Source organism: Aotus nancymaae, unplaced genomic scaffold (genome assembly GCF_030222135.1).
Source record: "Aotus nancymaae isolate 86718 unplaced genomic scaffold, 86718_ANA_hifiasm-v0.15.2.pri h1tg000131l, whole genome shotgun sequence".
In the NCBI taxonomy this organism is placed as follows: Eukaryota; Metazoa; Chordata; class Mammalia; order Primates; family Aotidae; genus Aotus; species Aotus nancymaae.
The window spans coordinates 843-18,408 of NW_026988546.1; the positions used below are offsets into that span (position 1 = coordinate 843).

The 17,566-nt window shown below is 37.7% G+C and overlaps 1 protein-coding gene across 1 annotated transcript in view; it reads right to left on the minus strand.

Annotated features, from left to right (window-relative positions):
• Positions 1–1,126: 1,126 nt before the first annotated feature.
• LOC135272749 (uncharacterized) overlaps positions 1,127–17,566 on the minus strand; it is a gene marked incomplete at its 3' end in the record, with an annotated part of 44,841 nt that continues 28,401 nt past the window's right edge. The window contains exons 8-11 of the mRNA XM_064371341.1: positions 13,462–13,658; positions 11,917–12,016; positions 2,672–2,868; positions 1,127–1,226 (exon numbers count right to left, since the gene is read on the minus strand). Of these exons, the coding sequence (XP_064227411.1) occupies positions 1,127–1,226; positions 2,672–2,868; positions 11,917–12,016; positions 13,462–13,658 (594 nt within the window). The remainder of the gene's footprint in view (positions 1,227–2,671; positions 2,869–11,916; positions 12,017–13,461; positions 13,659–17,566) is intronic.

Below are 17,566 nucleotides of genomic sequence, written 5' to 3' on the forward strand. Positions count from 1 at the left end.
AATAAAGAAAATAACTATTTGCCAATTAAAAATAAAATAAAACAATATAAATATAGACAATAACTATTTTCCAATTAATAATAACACAAAAAAGAAACAATAGGGAAAGATAATTTTTTCCATAAATGTTGTTGGGAAAACCGTATGTCCACAGGCAGAAGAATTAAATCGGATCCTTACTTCACATCATATATTAAAAAAGCAACAAAAAATGAATTAAAGATATAAATGTAAGGCCTTAAGGCATAAAACTGTAAGAGAAAACATACAAAGCTTCTTGATGTTGATCTAGGCAATATGTTTGGATATGGCACTAAAAGCACAGGCAATAAAAGCAAAAATAGAAAAATGAGATTGTGTTAAAAAGTTTTGCATTGCTGTAAAACAATCCACAGAGTGAGAAAGCAACCCACAGAATTGTGTAAAATATTTATAAACCATATGTCTAATAAGGTGTTGTTATCCAAAGTAAGAAACTGAAACAACTCAATGGTGAAAAAACAACAACAGGGCCGGGCGCGGTGGCTCACGCCTGTAATCCCAGCACTTTGGGAGGCCTAGGTGGGTGGATCACGAGGTCAAGAGATCGAGACCATCCTTGTCAACATGGTGAAACCACGTCTCTACCAAAAGTACAAAAAATTAGCTGGGCATGGTGGCGTGTGCCTGTAATCCCAGCTACTCAGGTGGCTGAGGCAGGAGAATTGCCTGAACCCAGGAGGCGGAGGTTACGGTGAGCCGAGATAATGCCATTGCACTCCAGCCTGGGCAACAAGAGCAAAACTCCATCTCAAAAAAAAAAACAAAAACAAACAAACAAACAAAAAAAAAAACCAAAAAAACAAACGATATTACAAATAATGAGCAAAATACATGAACAAACCTAAATAAATTTATCAAACAAAGGCATGCAAATAACAAAAAAGTATATGAAAGAATGCTCAACATGACTAATCTCAGGGAAATACAATCAAAACCACAATAAAATACCACTTCACACCTCTTAGAATGCCTAAGAGTGTAAATACACAGAGGATTACAAAAGGATATTTAGGTAGATAAGCATTTCCTACTTAGCTACATCATCGTTTAATGTTCTCACATTCACCATGTGTTCCATCTTTACCTTCATGCTTCAACGTACTTTTCCCCGTTTCGTTTCTTTCGACACCAGTATCTTGCATTTTTTGTAAATCAGCCCCTTTTTTTTTAAGAACGTGTTGTTTCTGCAATATTAAAGAAAATGTATTGGTTAATATTAACTTGTCATTAGAAATGTAAAACAATTTATTTAAAATGTCACAATATATTAAAAATGGATTATCAGTCCTGTCTTGACTTGTAATGTTACAAAAATAAGAGAATAACAAAGGGTAAATTTCCCTTGTGATCAAACACAAAGAATACATTTAATACACAAGCAATTTGCCTTTCTACACATCGTCAGAGGACTAATCCAGTTTCTGATCAGATAGAGTATCGTATCCATGGCTGCCCTGGTGAGCTAAAGTAATTTCTCAATCATCTTCAATTGGAAGATTCCTGAGGGCTTACCCAAATATCACTCAGGTCTATCAGACATAAACATAATATAGTACATAAAATGTGATTACCCTTTGTGAATATCTTGGCTACTGTTGAATGTACTAGAAAGAAGATAAATGCATATAGAAAAAAAAAAAAAAAAACCCAGAGGTGGGCGTGGTGGCTCATGCCTGTAATCCCAGCACTTTGGGAGGCCGAGGCGTGTGGATCATGAGGTCAAGAGATCGAGACCATCCTGGTCAACATGGGGAAACCCTGTCTCTACTAAAAATAAAAAAAATTAGCTGGGCATGGTGGTGCGTGCCTGTAATCCCAGCTACTCAGGAGGCTGAGGCAGGAGAATTGCCTGAACCCAGGAGGCAGAGGATGCGGTGAGCCGAGATCACGCCATTGCACTCCAGCCTGGGTAACAAGAGCAAAACTTTTAGCAAGAAATAGATTAGCACATGTAAAACAACTACCCAAGACTACAGTAAAGACCTTCCTAAAGGACTGGGGAAAACAGTCACTGGAACCTACCTAGGTGTAAAAAATATGCCTATTCCCACTAGAAATATTTCACTGTAAAGCTACACTGGAAAAACTTCATAAGTCATAAGGCTTTGAGTAGAGAACTAAGATGGGTTTTAACTCAGTAGCAGGGAACAACTAGCCCCAGATTAAACATGGCTCTGGCCCCACCAGCAAATCATAAAAGGCAAGACCTGTATAATCAAATTGTTTCCAAATAAATTATCTACATCCAAAAATTCTAAATAATATTTATAAGAACATAAAAATATTCAGTATACAAAGTAAAATTTATGTCTGGCATCCAATAAAAGAACACTAGGTATAAAGAAACAGGGGAGTATGACTTATAAAATAAGTAGATCAATACTTCCACTCCAACCAAAGACACAGAAGAATCACACAGTCAGGCAGGGTTCAGGGCCTCCTGAAGTCCTCCCACTTCCCGGGTCACCAGTTCCCCTGGCGTCCCGCACCTTCCAGTTGTGCCTGGTACAGTCTGAGTCATTGCCACCAGCCCCAGGCGTGACAAGAGGGCGGCCTCCTGAAGTGGGACAGTTGGGATCCTTGAGACCCTTGCTAGAGTGTTGATCCCTGCCCCCACTCCCCACCATACCTGCAGCCCCCGGAGGAAGATGCCACCTGGCTTGCAGTGAGTCCCGTGTTGGCACTGCTGTGCATCTGCCCCCAGGGGGATGGCATCTGCCTTGGTGATGGTGACATGGGCAGGCTTGAAGCAGGTGCAGAGGTCCGGCTCCACGGTCGGCAAGGGCCCCATCGCTCTCCTTCTCTTGCCTGTGGTTGCCCCTCTGTCTAGAACCGACCAGATCAGGATATTATGAGAAAAGCAAATTATAACCCAACCTCTCTCAAGAACCTAGATGTTAAAATCCTGAATAAATTGTTAGTAAATTTAATCTACACATGTATAAGAAGAAAAACACACGATAGATAAAATTGATTTAATCAAGGGTGTGTGGTTGTTTTAACAATAAAATATCATAGTCTTAACAGACACATAAAACATATTTTTAAATGCCCACTTTCACCACTAATAAGAAAGTTTTACATGTTAGAAATAGAAAGATGCTTTCTTAACCTGACATTATTGTCTACCAAAAGATCACAGTGCCTATCATATGAAATGAGAAATTACTTAAACACATTTTTCATTAAGAAAGAAGAAAGGCCAGGCACAGTGGCTAGTGCCTGTAATCCCTGCACTTTGGGAGGCTGAGGTGGGGAGATCACCAGAGGTCAGGAGTTCGAGACCAGCCTGAGCAACATGGCGAAAACCTGTCTCTACTAAAAATACAGAAATTAGCCAGGCATACTGGAGGGTGCCTGTAATCCCAATTACTCAGGAGGCTGAGGCAGGAGAATTGCTTCAACCTGGAAGGCAGATGTTGCAATGAGCTGAGGAGAATTGCTACAACCTGGAAGGCAGAGGTTGCAATGAGCTGAGGACCATGCCATTGCACTCCAGCCTGTGTGCCAGAGTGAGGCTGTGTCTCAAAAAAAAAAAAAAAAACTTGCATCCCTCAGACAGAAATCAGACTTTTTTTTTTTTTTGCATATCCATGAAACACTTAAAAATGTCCTGTATCATATCACATACTTAGCTATAAAGAAAATTTAACAACATAAATGAAAAGAGATTTAAAGCCGAGGCTTTTTGATACTAATTCAAATAAATTAAAAATAAATAATATAAATGTTACCAAAATCAACAATGTCAATGACTAGAGATTTAATTTTCTGGTACTAATTCAAATAAATTAAAAATAAAACTGTTATCAAAGTTAGAAATGCAAGAAACATGCACCAATGTAACTATTACATTGAAAGGGATTCTTTTTTAATTATACTTTAAATTCCAGGGTACATGTGCAGACCTTGCAGGATTGTTACATAGGTATACATATGCCATGTTGGTTTGCTGCATTCATCCCCTGTCACCTACATTAGGCATTTCTCCTAATGTTATCCCTCCCCAATTCCCCCACCACCTGCTATCCCTCCCCCTAGTACCCCCCAGCCCCACAATAGGCCTCACTGTGTGATGTTCCCCTCCCTGTGTCCCTTTGTCCATGTGTTCTCATTGTTCAACACCCACTTATGAGTGAGAACATGCAGTGTTTGGTTTTCTGTTTCTGTATCAGTTTGCTGAGAATGATGGTTTCCAGCTTCATCCATGTCCCTGCAAAGGACATGAACTTATCCTTTTTTATGGCTGCATAGTATTCCATGGTGTCTATGTGCCACATTTTCTTTATCCAGTCTATCACTGATGGGCATTTGGGTTGGTTCCAAGTCTTCACTATTGTAAACAGTGCTGCAATGAACATACGTGTGCGTGTGTCTTTATAATAGATTGATTTATAATCTTTTGGCTATATACCCAGTAATGGGATTGCTGGGTCAAATATTTCTAGTTCTAGATCCTTGAGGAATTGCCACACTGTCTTCCACAATAGTTGAACTAATTTACACTCCCACCAACCCCAGTGTAAAAGTGTTCCTATTTCTCCACATTCTAGCATCTGTTGTCTCCAGATTTTTTAATGATGGCCATTCTAACTGGCATGAGGTGGTATCTCAATGTGATTTTGATTTGCATTTCTCTAATGACCAGAGATGATGAGTATTTTTTTTATATGTTTGTTGGTTACATAAATGTCTTCTTTTGAGAAGTGTCTGTTCATGTCCTTCACCCACTTTTTGATGGGGTTATTTTTTCTCGTAAATTTGTTTAAGTTCTCTGTAGATTCTGGATATTGGGTCTTTGTCATATGGGTAGATTGCAAAAATTTTTTCCCATTCTGTTGGTGGCCGGTTCACTCTAAGGATTATTTCTTTTGCTGTGCTCTGCACAGCAAAAGTTTAATTAGATCCCATTTGTCTATTTTGGCTTTTGTTGTCATTGCTTTTAGTGTTTCAGTCATGAAGTCCTTGCCCATGCCTAAATCCAGGATGGATTTAAACATAAGACCTAACACTGTAAAAACCGTGGAAGAAAACATTGACAGGGATTCTAAGAGGGAAAGTAAAAAATACACAGAAACCAATGAAAAGCAGGACAACTAACATCAAAATGTTCAGTGTTGAATTGTACATTCAGAGTAAAATATAGAGCAGGAAGGCTGTTATTATTTTAAAATAATTTTTTATATTTTCTTATTTAATATTTGAGGGGGAGTCTTACTCTGTTGCCCAGGCTGGAGTGCCCTGGCCATGATCATGGTTCACTGCAACCTCTGCCTCCCAAGTTCAAGTGATTTTCCCATCTCAGCCTTTCAAGCAGCTAGGACCAGAGATGTGTGCCACCATGCCTGGTTAAGTTTTTGTATTTTTGGTAGAGACGGGGTTTTATCATTTTGCCCAGGTTGGTTTCAAACTGCTGAGCACAAGCAACGCACCTGTGTTGGCCTCCCAATGTTCTAGGTTTACAGGCATGAACCACTGGAGCTGGCACAATAGAATTTTTAAATATAACCATAACCTAGCAAGGTTAGGTGGCCCACACCTGTAATCCCAGGACTTTGGGTGGCTGAGGCAGGCAGATCACCTGAGGTCAGGAGTTCAAGACCAACCTGGCCAACAGCAAAACTCCATCTCTACTAAAAATACAAAAATTAGCTGGGTGTGGTGGCACACACCTATAATCCCAGCTCCTCAGGAGGCTGAGGCAGGAGAATCCCTTGAGCCCAGGAGGTTGCAGTGAGCTGAGATCTTGTCACTGTACTCTAGCCTGGGTGACAGAATGAGACTTTCATCTCAAACAAACTAACTAACTAACTTACTAAAAACCCACAGAAACAAAACACAAAAATTCCACAATTTTGGAAAATATAGTTTACAGATGGTGTGGGTAAAGCAGTATTTCTGGTTCTAGATCCTTGAGGAATCACCACACTGTCTTCCACAATGCTTTAAATGTTTTGATAGAATTTACTCGTGAAGTCTTCTGGTCCTTGGCAATTTTTGTTGTTGTTGTTGTTGTAGTTGTTGAAAACGTTTTGATTACAGATTCAGTCTCCTTTTTCATTATTGAACTGTTCAGAGGGTCTGAACAGTTTTGGTAGGTTTTATGATTCCAGTAATCCATTCAATTCTTTTAGTTTATCCAATTTGTTAGTCTATAACTGTTTATAAGAGTTCCTTATTATCCTTCTTATTTTTGAAAGATATATTAATATGTACCTTTTTGTTTGTGATTTATCTTTTTTTCTTAGTCTAGCCAAGGGTTTGCCCATTTTATTTTTTTCAATCAATTCTTAGTTTTGTTATTTTTCTTATTGCTTTCTAAGTTTTCTATTTTATTTATTTATGACAATATTTATTTCTTTTCTTCTTATGACTTCAGACTTACTTTCTTCTTTTTCTAGTTACTTGAGGTGTAAAGTTAGATGAATTGAGATCTTCTTATTTAATGCTATGTGTTTATTGCTATAAACTACTCTTATAGATCTGTCTTTGTTGCATTCCACAGATTTGGGTATGTTGTGGGTTTTGTTTGTTTTGCCTGGAGACCATTTTAAAATTCCCTTTTGGTTTCCTCTTTGACCTAATGGTTTCTAAAGAATGTGTTGTTTAGTTTTAATTTATTGGTGATTTTAAGTTTTCTGCTTTTCTTCTGTTATTGATTTTAAGTTTAGTTCCATTGTGGTTGGAAAATATAAATGTAATTATTTTGATCTTAAATTTTTTTTTTTTCTTTTTTTTTTCCGAGACGGAGTTTTGCTCTTGTTACCCAGGCTGGAGTGCAATGGTGCGATCTTGGCTCACTGCAACCTCTGCCTCCTGGGTTCAGGAATTCTCCTGCCTCAGCCTCCCGAGTAGCTGGGATTACAGGCACGTGCCACCAGGCCCAGCTAATTTTTCGTATTTTTAGTAGACACGGGGTTTCACCATGTTGACCAGGATGGTCTCGATCTCTTGACCGCGTGATCCACCTGCCTCGGCCTCCCAAAGTGCTGGGATTACAGGCGTGAGCCACCGCGCCCGGCCTGATCTTAAATTTTTTGGGATTTTTTTTGTAACCCAGCATATGATCTCTTCCACAGAGTGTTTCATGTATGTTTGAGCAGAATGTGTGGCATTCTTCAGTTAAGTGCTAATTTCTGTGCATGTCTCTTAGATCAATTTGGTGTACAGAAGTAAAATTATTTCTATTTGCAGATGACATAATCACATACATAGAAAACCTTAAGACTCACTTAAAAAAAAATGTTAGAATGAGTGAGTTCAGTAAAGTGGCAGGATACAAAATCACCACTAAAAAATCAATTGATTTTCAGTGACCAAACTACCCAAAGACAAAACTAAGAAAGAAATACCAGCCCACTTACAAAAACAATAAAATACTTAGAAATAAACTTAATTAAAGGGATACAAGACTTGTACAGCAAAAATTAGAACCCACTGGTGACTGAAGTTTTAAAAGACAGATAAATGGAAAAACATCTCAGGTTCATGAATTAGAAAAATTACATTGTTAAAATTTTTATCCTACACAAAGTGACCTACAAATTCATTGCAATCCTAATAATATTCTTGATAACATTCTTTACAAAAATATTTTTTAAATCCTAAATTCATACAGAACCACAAAAGATCCTGAAAAGGCAAAACAATCTTGAGCAAGAACAAAGGTATGCAATTAGGCATAACATTTTCTGATTCAAAATAGTGTATGCTACAAAACCACAATGACTAAAACAGTATGATACTGACATGAAAACAGACCTATAGTCCAACAAAATAGAATATAAAACCCAGAAATAAATTTACATATCTGTGGTTAACAGATCTTTGAAAAGGATGCCAAAGAAACCCAATGGGTATTTTAAACTAAATCGTTTCAAATGTTCTCACCACAAAAAATAAATAAATATTTGAGGTGAGATACAGATATAGATACATAGATGCTAATTAGCCTTATTTGATCATTCCACAATATACACATGCAATGAAACATTCCAGTATGCCATATAAACACAGAAAGTAACCATTTCTTTCTTTTTTTCCTTTTTTTTGAGATCGAGTCTTGCTCTGTCACCCAAGCTGGAGTGCAGTGGTGTGATCTTGTCTCACTGTAACCTCCTGAGTTCAAGCAATTCTCCTGCCTTAGCCTCTTGAGTAGCTGTGATTACAAGTGTACACCACCATGCCTGGCTGATTTTTGTATTTTTAGTAAAGATGGGGTTTTACCACGTTGGCCAGGCTGGTCTCAAACTCTTGATTTCAAGTGATCTGCCCATATTAGCCTCCCAAGTGCTAGGATTACAGGCAGGAGCCACTATCCGTCCAGAAAATAACTATTTTTAGCAAACCAAATCCAGCAGCATATCAAAAAACTAATCCACCACAATCAAGTAGGTGTTATTACTGTGATGCAAGATTGGTTTAGCATATACAAATCAATCAGTGTTATTCATCACATAAACAGAACTAAAGACAAAAAAACACATAATCATCTCAATAGACACAGAAAAGACTTTTGGTAAAATTCAACATCCCTTCATATTAAAATCTCCCAAGAAACTAGGTATCAAAGGAATATACATCAAAATAATGAGCCATTTATAATAAACCACAGCCATTATCATACTGAATAGGCAAAAGCTAGAAGCATTCTTCTTGAAAACTGGCACAGTTAAGGTTGGGCCTCTCTTACCACTCGTCTTTAACATCGTATTTGAATTCCTGGCCAGAGCAATCAAGCAATCAAAAATAAATAAATAAATAAATAAATAAATAAATAAATAAATAAATAAATAAATGGCATCCAAATAGGAAAAGAGGAAGCCAAACTATTCCTGTTTGCAGATGACATGATTCCATATCTAGAAAATCCCACAGTCTCAGCTCAAATCTACTTACACTATTAAACAACTTCAGAAAATTTTAGGATACAAAATCAATGTACAAAAATTACTAGCATTCTTAACACCAAAAACAGTCAAGCTGGGAGCCAAATCAGGAATGCAGTGTCATTCACAACAGTCACAAAATGAATGAAATACTTAAGAAATGCCACTAAACAGGGAGATGCAAGATCTGTGCACTGAGAATTACAAAACGCTGCTTAAAGAAATCAGAGATGACATAAACACATAGAAAAAGATTGTATGATCATAGATAGGACAAATCAATATTGTTAAAATGACTATGCTGCCCAAAGCAATTTACAGATAAAATGCCATTCCTATCAAACCACCAATAACATTCTTCACAGAACAAGGTAACATTGTTTTAAATTTTATATGGAACCAAAAAAAGAACCTGAATAGCCAAGGCAATCCTAAACAAAAGGAACAAAGCAAGAGGCATCAAGCTACCTGACTTCAAACTATACTATAGGTCTGAGGTAACCAAAATAGCATGGTACTAGCATAAAAATAGACACACAGGCCTACAATCATCTGATCTTTGACAAAGCTGACAAAAACAAGCAATGGGGAAAGGATAACCTATTCAATAAATAGTTCTAGAATAACTGGCTAGCCATATGCAGAAGATTGAAACTGGATCCCTCCTTATACCATATATAAAAATCAACACAAGATGGATTAAAAACTTAAATGTAAAACCCAAACTATAAAAACCTTGGAAGACAACATACGTAATACCATTCTGGACATAGGAACTGGCAAAGGTTTCGTGATGAAGATGCCAAAAGCAATTGCAACAAGGGCGAAAATTAACAAATGAGATCTAATTAAAGAGCTTCTGCACAGCAAATGAAACTAGTAACAGAGTAAACAGACAACCTACAAAATAGGAAAAATATTTGCAAACTATGCATCTGACAAGAGTTTAATAGCCAGCATCTGTAAGTAACCTAAACAAATTTACAAGAAAAAAACCACAAACAACCCCATTAAAAAGAAGGCAAAGGATATGAACAGACACTTTTCAAAAGAAGACAAACATCCAGTTAGCAGCATATTTTTCAAAAGCCCAATATTACTGATTATTAGATACATTCAAATCAAAACCACAGTGAGGATACCATCTTGTACCTGTCAGGATGGTTAGTATTAAAATGAAAAAATAATAGATGCTGACAAGTTATCAGAGAAAAGGTAGCACTTATACATTGTTGGTGGGAGTGTAAATTAGTTCAACCACTGTGGAATGTAGTGTGATGATTCCTCAAAGAGCTGAAAACAGAACCACCATTTAACCCAGCAATCCCATTACTGGCTATATAACCAAAGGAACATACGTAATTCTATCATAAAGACACATGCATGTGTATGTTCACTGCAGCACATTACTGACAATAGCAAAGACATGGAATCAACCCAAATAGCCATAAATGGTAGACTAGGTTTTTAAAAATAGGGTGCATATTTTAAAACACCATGGAATACTATGCAGCCGTGGAAAAGAATTAGATCATGTCCTTTGCATGAACATGGATGGAGCTGGAGGCCATTGTCCTTAGCAAACTAACACAGGAACAGAAATCCCAATCCTCATCTTCTCACTTATAAGTGGGAGCTGAATGATGAGAACACCATGGACACAAAGAGGGGAACAACAACACTGAGGCTTACCTGGGGGTAGAGGGTGGGAGGAGGGAGAGGATCAGAAAAAATGATGATTGGGTACTAGTACTAGGCTTAGTACCAGGGTGATGAAATACAAACCCTCAAGACATAAGTTTATCTGTTAAACAAACCTGCACATGTGTCACTGAACCTAAAATAAAATAAAAATTGCTTAATAAAGAAAATAACTATTTGCCAATTAAAAATAAAATAAAACAATATAAATATAGACAATAACTATTTTCCAATTAATAATAACACAAAAAAGAAACAATAGGGAAAGATAATTTTTTCCATAAATGTTGTTGGGAAAACCGTATGTCCACAGGCAGAAGAATTAAATCGGATCCTTACTTCACATCATATATTAAAAAAGCAACAAAAAATGAATTAAAGATATAAATGTAAGGCCTTAAGGCATAAAACTGTAAGAGAAAACATACAAAGCTTCTTGATGTTGATCTAGGCAATATGTTTGGATATGGCACTAAAAGCACAGGCAATAAAAGCAAAAATAGAAAAATGAGATTGTGTTAAAAAGTTTTGCATTGCTGTAAAACAATCCACAGAGTGAGAAAGCAACCCACAGAATTGTGTAAAATATTTATAAACCATATGTCTAATAAGGTGTTGTTATCCAAAGTAAGAAACTGAAACAACTCAATGGTGAAAAAACAACAACAGGGCCGGGCGCGGTGGCTCACGCCTGTAATCCCAGCACTTTGGGAGGCCTAGGTGGGTGGATCACGAGGTCAAGAGATCGAGACCATCCTTGTCAACATGGTGAAACCACGTCTCTACCAAAAGTACAAAAAATTAGCTGGGCATGGTGGCGTGTGCCTGTAATCCCAGCTACTCAGGTGGCTGAGGCAGGAGAATTGCCTGAACCCAGGAGGCGGAGGTTACGGTGAGCCGAGATAATGCCATTGCACTCCAGCCTGGGCAACAAGAGCAAAACTCCATCTCAAAAAAAAAAACAAAAACAAACAAACAAACAAAAAAAAAAACCAAAAAAACAAACGATATTACAAATAATGAGCAAAATACATGAACAAACCTAAATAAATTTATCAAACAAAGGCATGCAAATAACAAAAAAGTATATGAAAGAATGCTCAACATGACTAATCTCAGGGAAATACAATCAAAACCACAATAAAATACCACTTCACACCTCTTAGAATGCCTAAGAGTGTAAATACACAGAGGATTACAAAAGGATATTTAGGTAGATAAGCATTTCCTACTTAGCTACATCATCTTTTAATGTTCTCACATTCACCATGTGTTCCATCTTTACCTTCATGCTTCAACGTACTTTTCCCCGTTTCGTTTCTTTCGACACCAGTATCTTGCATTTTTTGTAAATCAGCCCCTTTTTTTTTAAGAACGTGTTGTTTCTGCAATATTAAAGAAAATGTATTGGTTAATATTAACTTGTCATTAGAAATGTAAAACAATTTATTTAAAATGTCACAATATATTAAAAATGGATTATCAGTCCTGTCTTGACTTGTAATGTTACAAAAATAAGAGAATAACAAAGGGTAAATTTCCCTTGTGATCAAACACAAAGAATACATTTAATACACAAGCAATTTGCCTTTCTACACATCGTCAGAGGACTAATCCAGTTTCTGATCAGATAGAGTATCGTATCCATGGCTGCCCTGGTGAGCTAAAGTAATTTCTCAATCATCTTCAATTGGAAGATTCCTGAGGGCTTACCCAAATATCACTCAGGTCTACCAGACATAAACATAATATAGTACATAAAATGTGATTACCCTTTGTGAATATCTTGGCTACTGTTGAATGTACTAGAAAGAAGATAAATGCATATAGAAAAAAAAAAAAAAAAACCCAGAGGTGGGCGTGGTGGCTCATGCCTGTAATCCCAGCACTTTGGGAGGCCGAGGCGTGTGGATCATGAGGTCAAGAGATCGAGACCATCCTGGTCAACATGGGGAAACCCTGTCTCTACTAAAAATAAAAAAAATTAGCTGGGCATGGTGGTGTGTGCCTGTAATCCCAGCTACTCAGGAGGCTGAGGCAGGAGAATTGCCTGAACCCAGGAGGCAGAGGATGCGGTGAGCCGAGATCACGCCATTGCACTCCAGCCTGGGTAACAAGAGCAAAACTTTTAGCAAGAAATAGATTAGCACATGTAAAACAACTACCCAAGACTACAGTAAAGACCTTCCTAAAGGACTGGGGAAAACAGTCACTGGAACCTACCTAGGTGTAAAAAATATGCCTATTCCCACTAGAAATATTTCACTGTAAAGCTACACTGGAAAAACTTCATAAGTCATAAGGCTTTGAGTAGAGAACTAAGATGGGTTTTAACTCAGTAGCAGGGAACAACTAGCCCCAGATTAAACATGGCTCTGGCCCCACCAGCAAATCATAAAAGGCAAGACCTGTATAATCAAATTGTTTCCAAATAAATTATCTACATCCAAAAATTCTAAATAATATTTATAAGAACATAAAAATATTCAGTATACAAAGTAAAATTTATGTCTGGCATCCAATAAAAGAACACTAGGTATAAAGAAACAGGGGAGTATGACTTATAAAATAAGTAGATCAATACTTCCACTCCAACCAAAGACACAGAAGAATCACACAGTCAGGCAGGGTTCAGGGCCTCCTGAAGTCCTCCCACTTCCCGGGTCACCAGTTCCCCTGGCGTCCCGCACCTTCCAGTTGTGCCTGGTACAGTCTGAGTCATTGCCACCAGCCCCAGGCATGACAAGAGGGCGGCCTCCTGAAGTGGGACAGTTGGGATCCTTGAGACCCTTGCTAGAGTGTTGATCCCTGCCCCCACTCCCCACCATACCTGCAGCCCCCGGAGGAAGATGCCACCTGGCTTGCAGTGAGTCCCGTGTTGGCACTGCTGTGCATCTGCCCCCAGGGGGATGGCATCTGCCTTGGTGATGGTGACATGGGCAGGCTTGAAGCAGGTGCAGAGGTCCGGCTCCACGGTCGGCAAGGGCCCCATCGCTCTCCTTCTCTTGCCTGTGGTTGCCCCTCTGTCTAGAACCGACCAGATCAGGATATTATGAGAAAAGCAAATTATAACCCAACCTCTCTCAAGAACCTAGATGTTAAAATCCTGAATAAATTGTTAGTAAATTTAATCTACACATGTATAAGAAGAAAAACACATGATAGATAAAATTGATTTAATCAAGGGTGTGTGGTTGTTTTAACAATAAAATATCATAGTCTTAACAGACACATAAAACATATTTTTAAATGCCCACTTTCACCACTAATAAGAAAGTTTTACATGTTAGAAATAGAAAGATGCTTTCTTAACCTGACATTATTGTCTACCAAAAGATCACAGTGCCTATCATATGAAATGAGAAATTACTTAAACACATTTTTCATTAAGAAAGAAGAAAGGCCAGGCACAGTGGCTAGTGCCTGTAATCCCTGCACTTTGGGAGGCTGAGGTGGGGAGATCACCAGAGGTCAGGAGTTCGAGACCAGCCTGAGCAACATGGCGAAAACCTGTCTCTACTAAAAATACAGAAATTAGCCAGGCATACTGGAGGGTGCCTGTAATCCCAATTACTCAGGAGGCTGAGGCAGGAGAATTGCTTCAACCTGGAAGGCAGATGTTGCAATGAGCTGAGGAGAATTGCTTCAACCTGGAAGGCAGAGGTTGCAATGAGCTGAGGACCATGCCATTGCACTCCAGCCTGTGTGCCAGAGTGAGGCTGTGTCTCAAAAAAAAAAAAAAACTTGCATCCCTCAGACAGAAATCAGACTTTTTTTTTTTTTGCATATCCATGAAACACTTAAAAATGTCCTGTATCATATCACATACTTAGCTATAAAGAAAATTTAACAACATAAATGAAAAGAGATTTAAAGCCGAGGCTTTTTGATACTAATTCAAATAAATTAAAAATAAATAATATAAATGTTACCAAAATCAACAATGTCAATGACTAGAGATTTAATTTTCTGGTACTAATTCAAATAAATTAAAAATAAAACTGTTATCAAAGTTAGAAATGCAAGAAACATGCACCAATGTAACTATTACATTGAAAGGGATTCTTTTTTAATTATACTTTAAATTCCAGGGTACATGTGCAGACCTTGCAGGATTGTTACATAGGTATACATATGCCATGTTGGTTTGCTGCATTCATCCCCTGTCACCTACATTAGGCATTTCTCCTAATGTTATCCCTCCCCAATTCCCCCACCACCTGCTATCCCTCCCCCTAGTACCCCCCAGCCCCACAATAGGCCTCACTGTGTGATGTTCCCCTCCCTGTGTCCCTTTGTCCATGTGTTCTCATTGTTCAACACCCACTTATGAGTGAGAACATGCAGTGTTTGGTTTTCTGTTTCTGTATCAGTTTGCTGAGAATGATGGTTTCCAGCTTCATCCATGTCCCTGCAAAGGACATGAACTTATCCTTTTTTATGGCTGCATAGTATTCCATGGTGTCTATGTGCCACATTTTCTTTATCCAGTCTATCACTGATGGGCATTTGGGTTGGTTCCAAGTCTTCACTATTGTAAACAGTGCTGCAATGAACATACGTGTGCGTGTGTCTTTATAATAGATTGATTTATAATCTTTTGGCTATATACCCAGTAATGGGATTGCTGGGTCAAATATTTCTAGTTCTAGATCCTTGAGGAATTGCCACACTGTCTTCCACAATAGTTGAACTAATTTACACTCCCACCAACCCCAGTGTAAAAGTGTTCCTATTTCTCCACATTCTAGCATCTGTTGTCTCCAGATTTTTTAATGATGGCCATTCTAACTGGCATGAGGTGGTATCTCAATGTGATTTTGATTTGCATTTCTCTAATGACCAGAGATGATGAGTATTTTTTTTATATGTTTGTTGGTTACATAAATGTCTTCTTTTGAGAAGTGTCTGTTCATGTCCTTCACCCACTTTTTGATGGGGTTATTTTTTCTCGTAAATTTGTTTAAGTTCTCTGTAGATTCTGGATATTGGGTCTTTGTCATATGGGTAGATTGCAAAAATTTTTTCCCATTCTGTTGGTGGCCGGTTCACTCTAAGGATTATTTCTTTTGCTGTGCTCTGCACAGCAAAAGTTTAATTAGATCCCATTTGTCTATTTTGGCTTTTGTTGTCATTGCTTTTAGTGTTTCAGTCATGAAGTCCTTGCCCATGCCTAAATCCAGGATGGATTTAAACATAAGACCTAACACTGTAAAAACCGTGGAAGAAAACATTGACAGGGATTCTAAGAGGGAAAGTAAAAAATACACAGAAACCAATGAAAAGCAGGACAACTAACATCAAAATGTTCAGTGTTGAATTGTACATTCAGAGTAAAATATAGAGCAGGAAGGCTGTTATTATTTTAAAATAATTTTTTATATTTTCTTATTTAATATTTGAGGGGGAGTCTTACTCTGTTGCCCAGGCTGGAGTGCCCTGGCCATGATCATGGTTCACTGCAACCTCTGCCTCCCAAGTTCAAGTGATTTTCCCATCTCAGCCTTTCAAGCAGCTAGGACCAGAGATGTGTGCCACCATGCCTGGTTAAGTTTTTGTATTTTTGGTAGAGACGGGGTTTTATCATTTTGCCCAGGTTGGTTTCAAACTGCTGAGCACAAGCAACGCACCTGTGTTGGCCTCCCAATGTTCTAGGTTTACAGGCATGAACCACTGGAGCTGGCACAATAGAATTTTTAAATATAACCATAACCTAGCAAGGTTAGGTGGCCCACACCTGTAATCCCAGGACTTTGGGTGGCTGAGGCAGGCAGATCACCTGAGGTCAGGAGTTCAAGACCAACCTGGCCAACAGCAAAACTCCATCTCTACTAAAAATACAAAAATTAGCTGGGTGTGGTGGCACACACCTATAATCCCAGCTCCTCAGGAGGCTGAGGCAGGAGAATCCCTTGAGCCCAGGAGGTTGCAGTGAGCTGAGATCTTGTCACTGTACTCTAGCCTGGGTGACAGAATGAGACTTTCATCTCAAACAAACTAACTAACTAACTTACTAAAAACCCACAGAAACAAAACACAAAAATTCCACAATTTTGGAAAATATAGTTTACAGATGGTGTGGGTAAAGCAGTATTTCTGGTTCTAGATCCTTGAGGAATCACCACACTGTCTTCCACAATGCTTTAAATGTTTTGATAGAATTTACTCGTGAAGTCTTCTGGTCCTTGGCAATTTTTGTTGTTGTTGTTGTTGTAGTTGTTGAAAACGTTTTGATTACAGATTCAGTCTCCTTTTTCATTATTGAACTGTTCAGAGGGTCTGAACAGTTTTGGTAGGTTTTATGATTCCAGTAATCCATTCAATTCTTTTAGTTTATCCAATTTGTTAGTCTATAACTGTTTATAAGAGTTCCTTATTATCCTTCTTATTTTTGAAAGATATATTAATATGTACCTTTTTGTTTGTGATTTATCTTTTTTTCTTAGTCTAGCCAAGGGTTTGCCCATTTTATTTTTTTCAATCAATTCTTAGTTTTGTTATTTTTCTTATTGCTTTCTAAGTTTTCTATTTTATTTATTTATGACAATATTTATTTCTTTTCTTCTTATGACTTCAGACTTACTTTCTTCTTTTTCTAGTTACTTGAGGTGTAAAGTTAGATGAATTGAGATCTTCTTATTTAATGCTATGTGTTTATTGCTATAAACTACTCTTATAGATCTGTCTTTGTTGCATTCCACAGATTTGGGTATGTTGTGGGTTTTGTTTGTTTTGCCTGGAGACCATTTTAAAATTCCCTTTTGGTTTCCTCTTTGACCTAATGGTTTCTAAAGAATGTGTTGTTTAGTTTTAATTTATTGGTGATTTTAAGTTTTCTGCTTTTCTTCTGTTATTGATTTTAAGTTTAGTTCCATTGTGGTTGGAAAATATAAATGTAATTATTTTGATCTTAAATTTTTTTTTTTTCTTTTTTT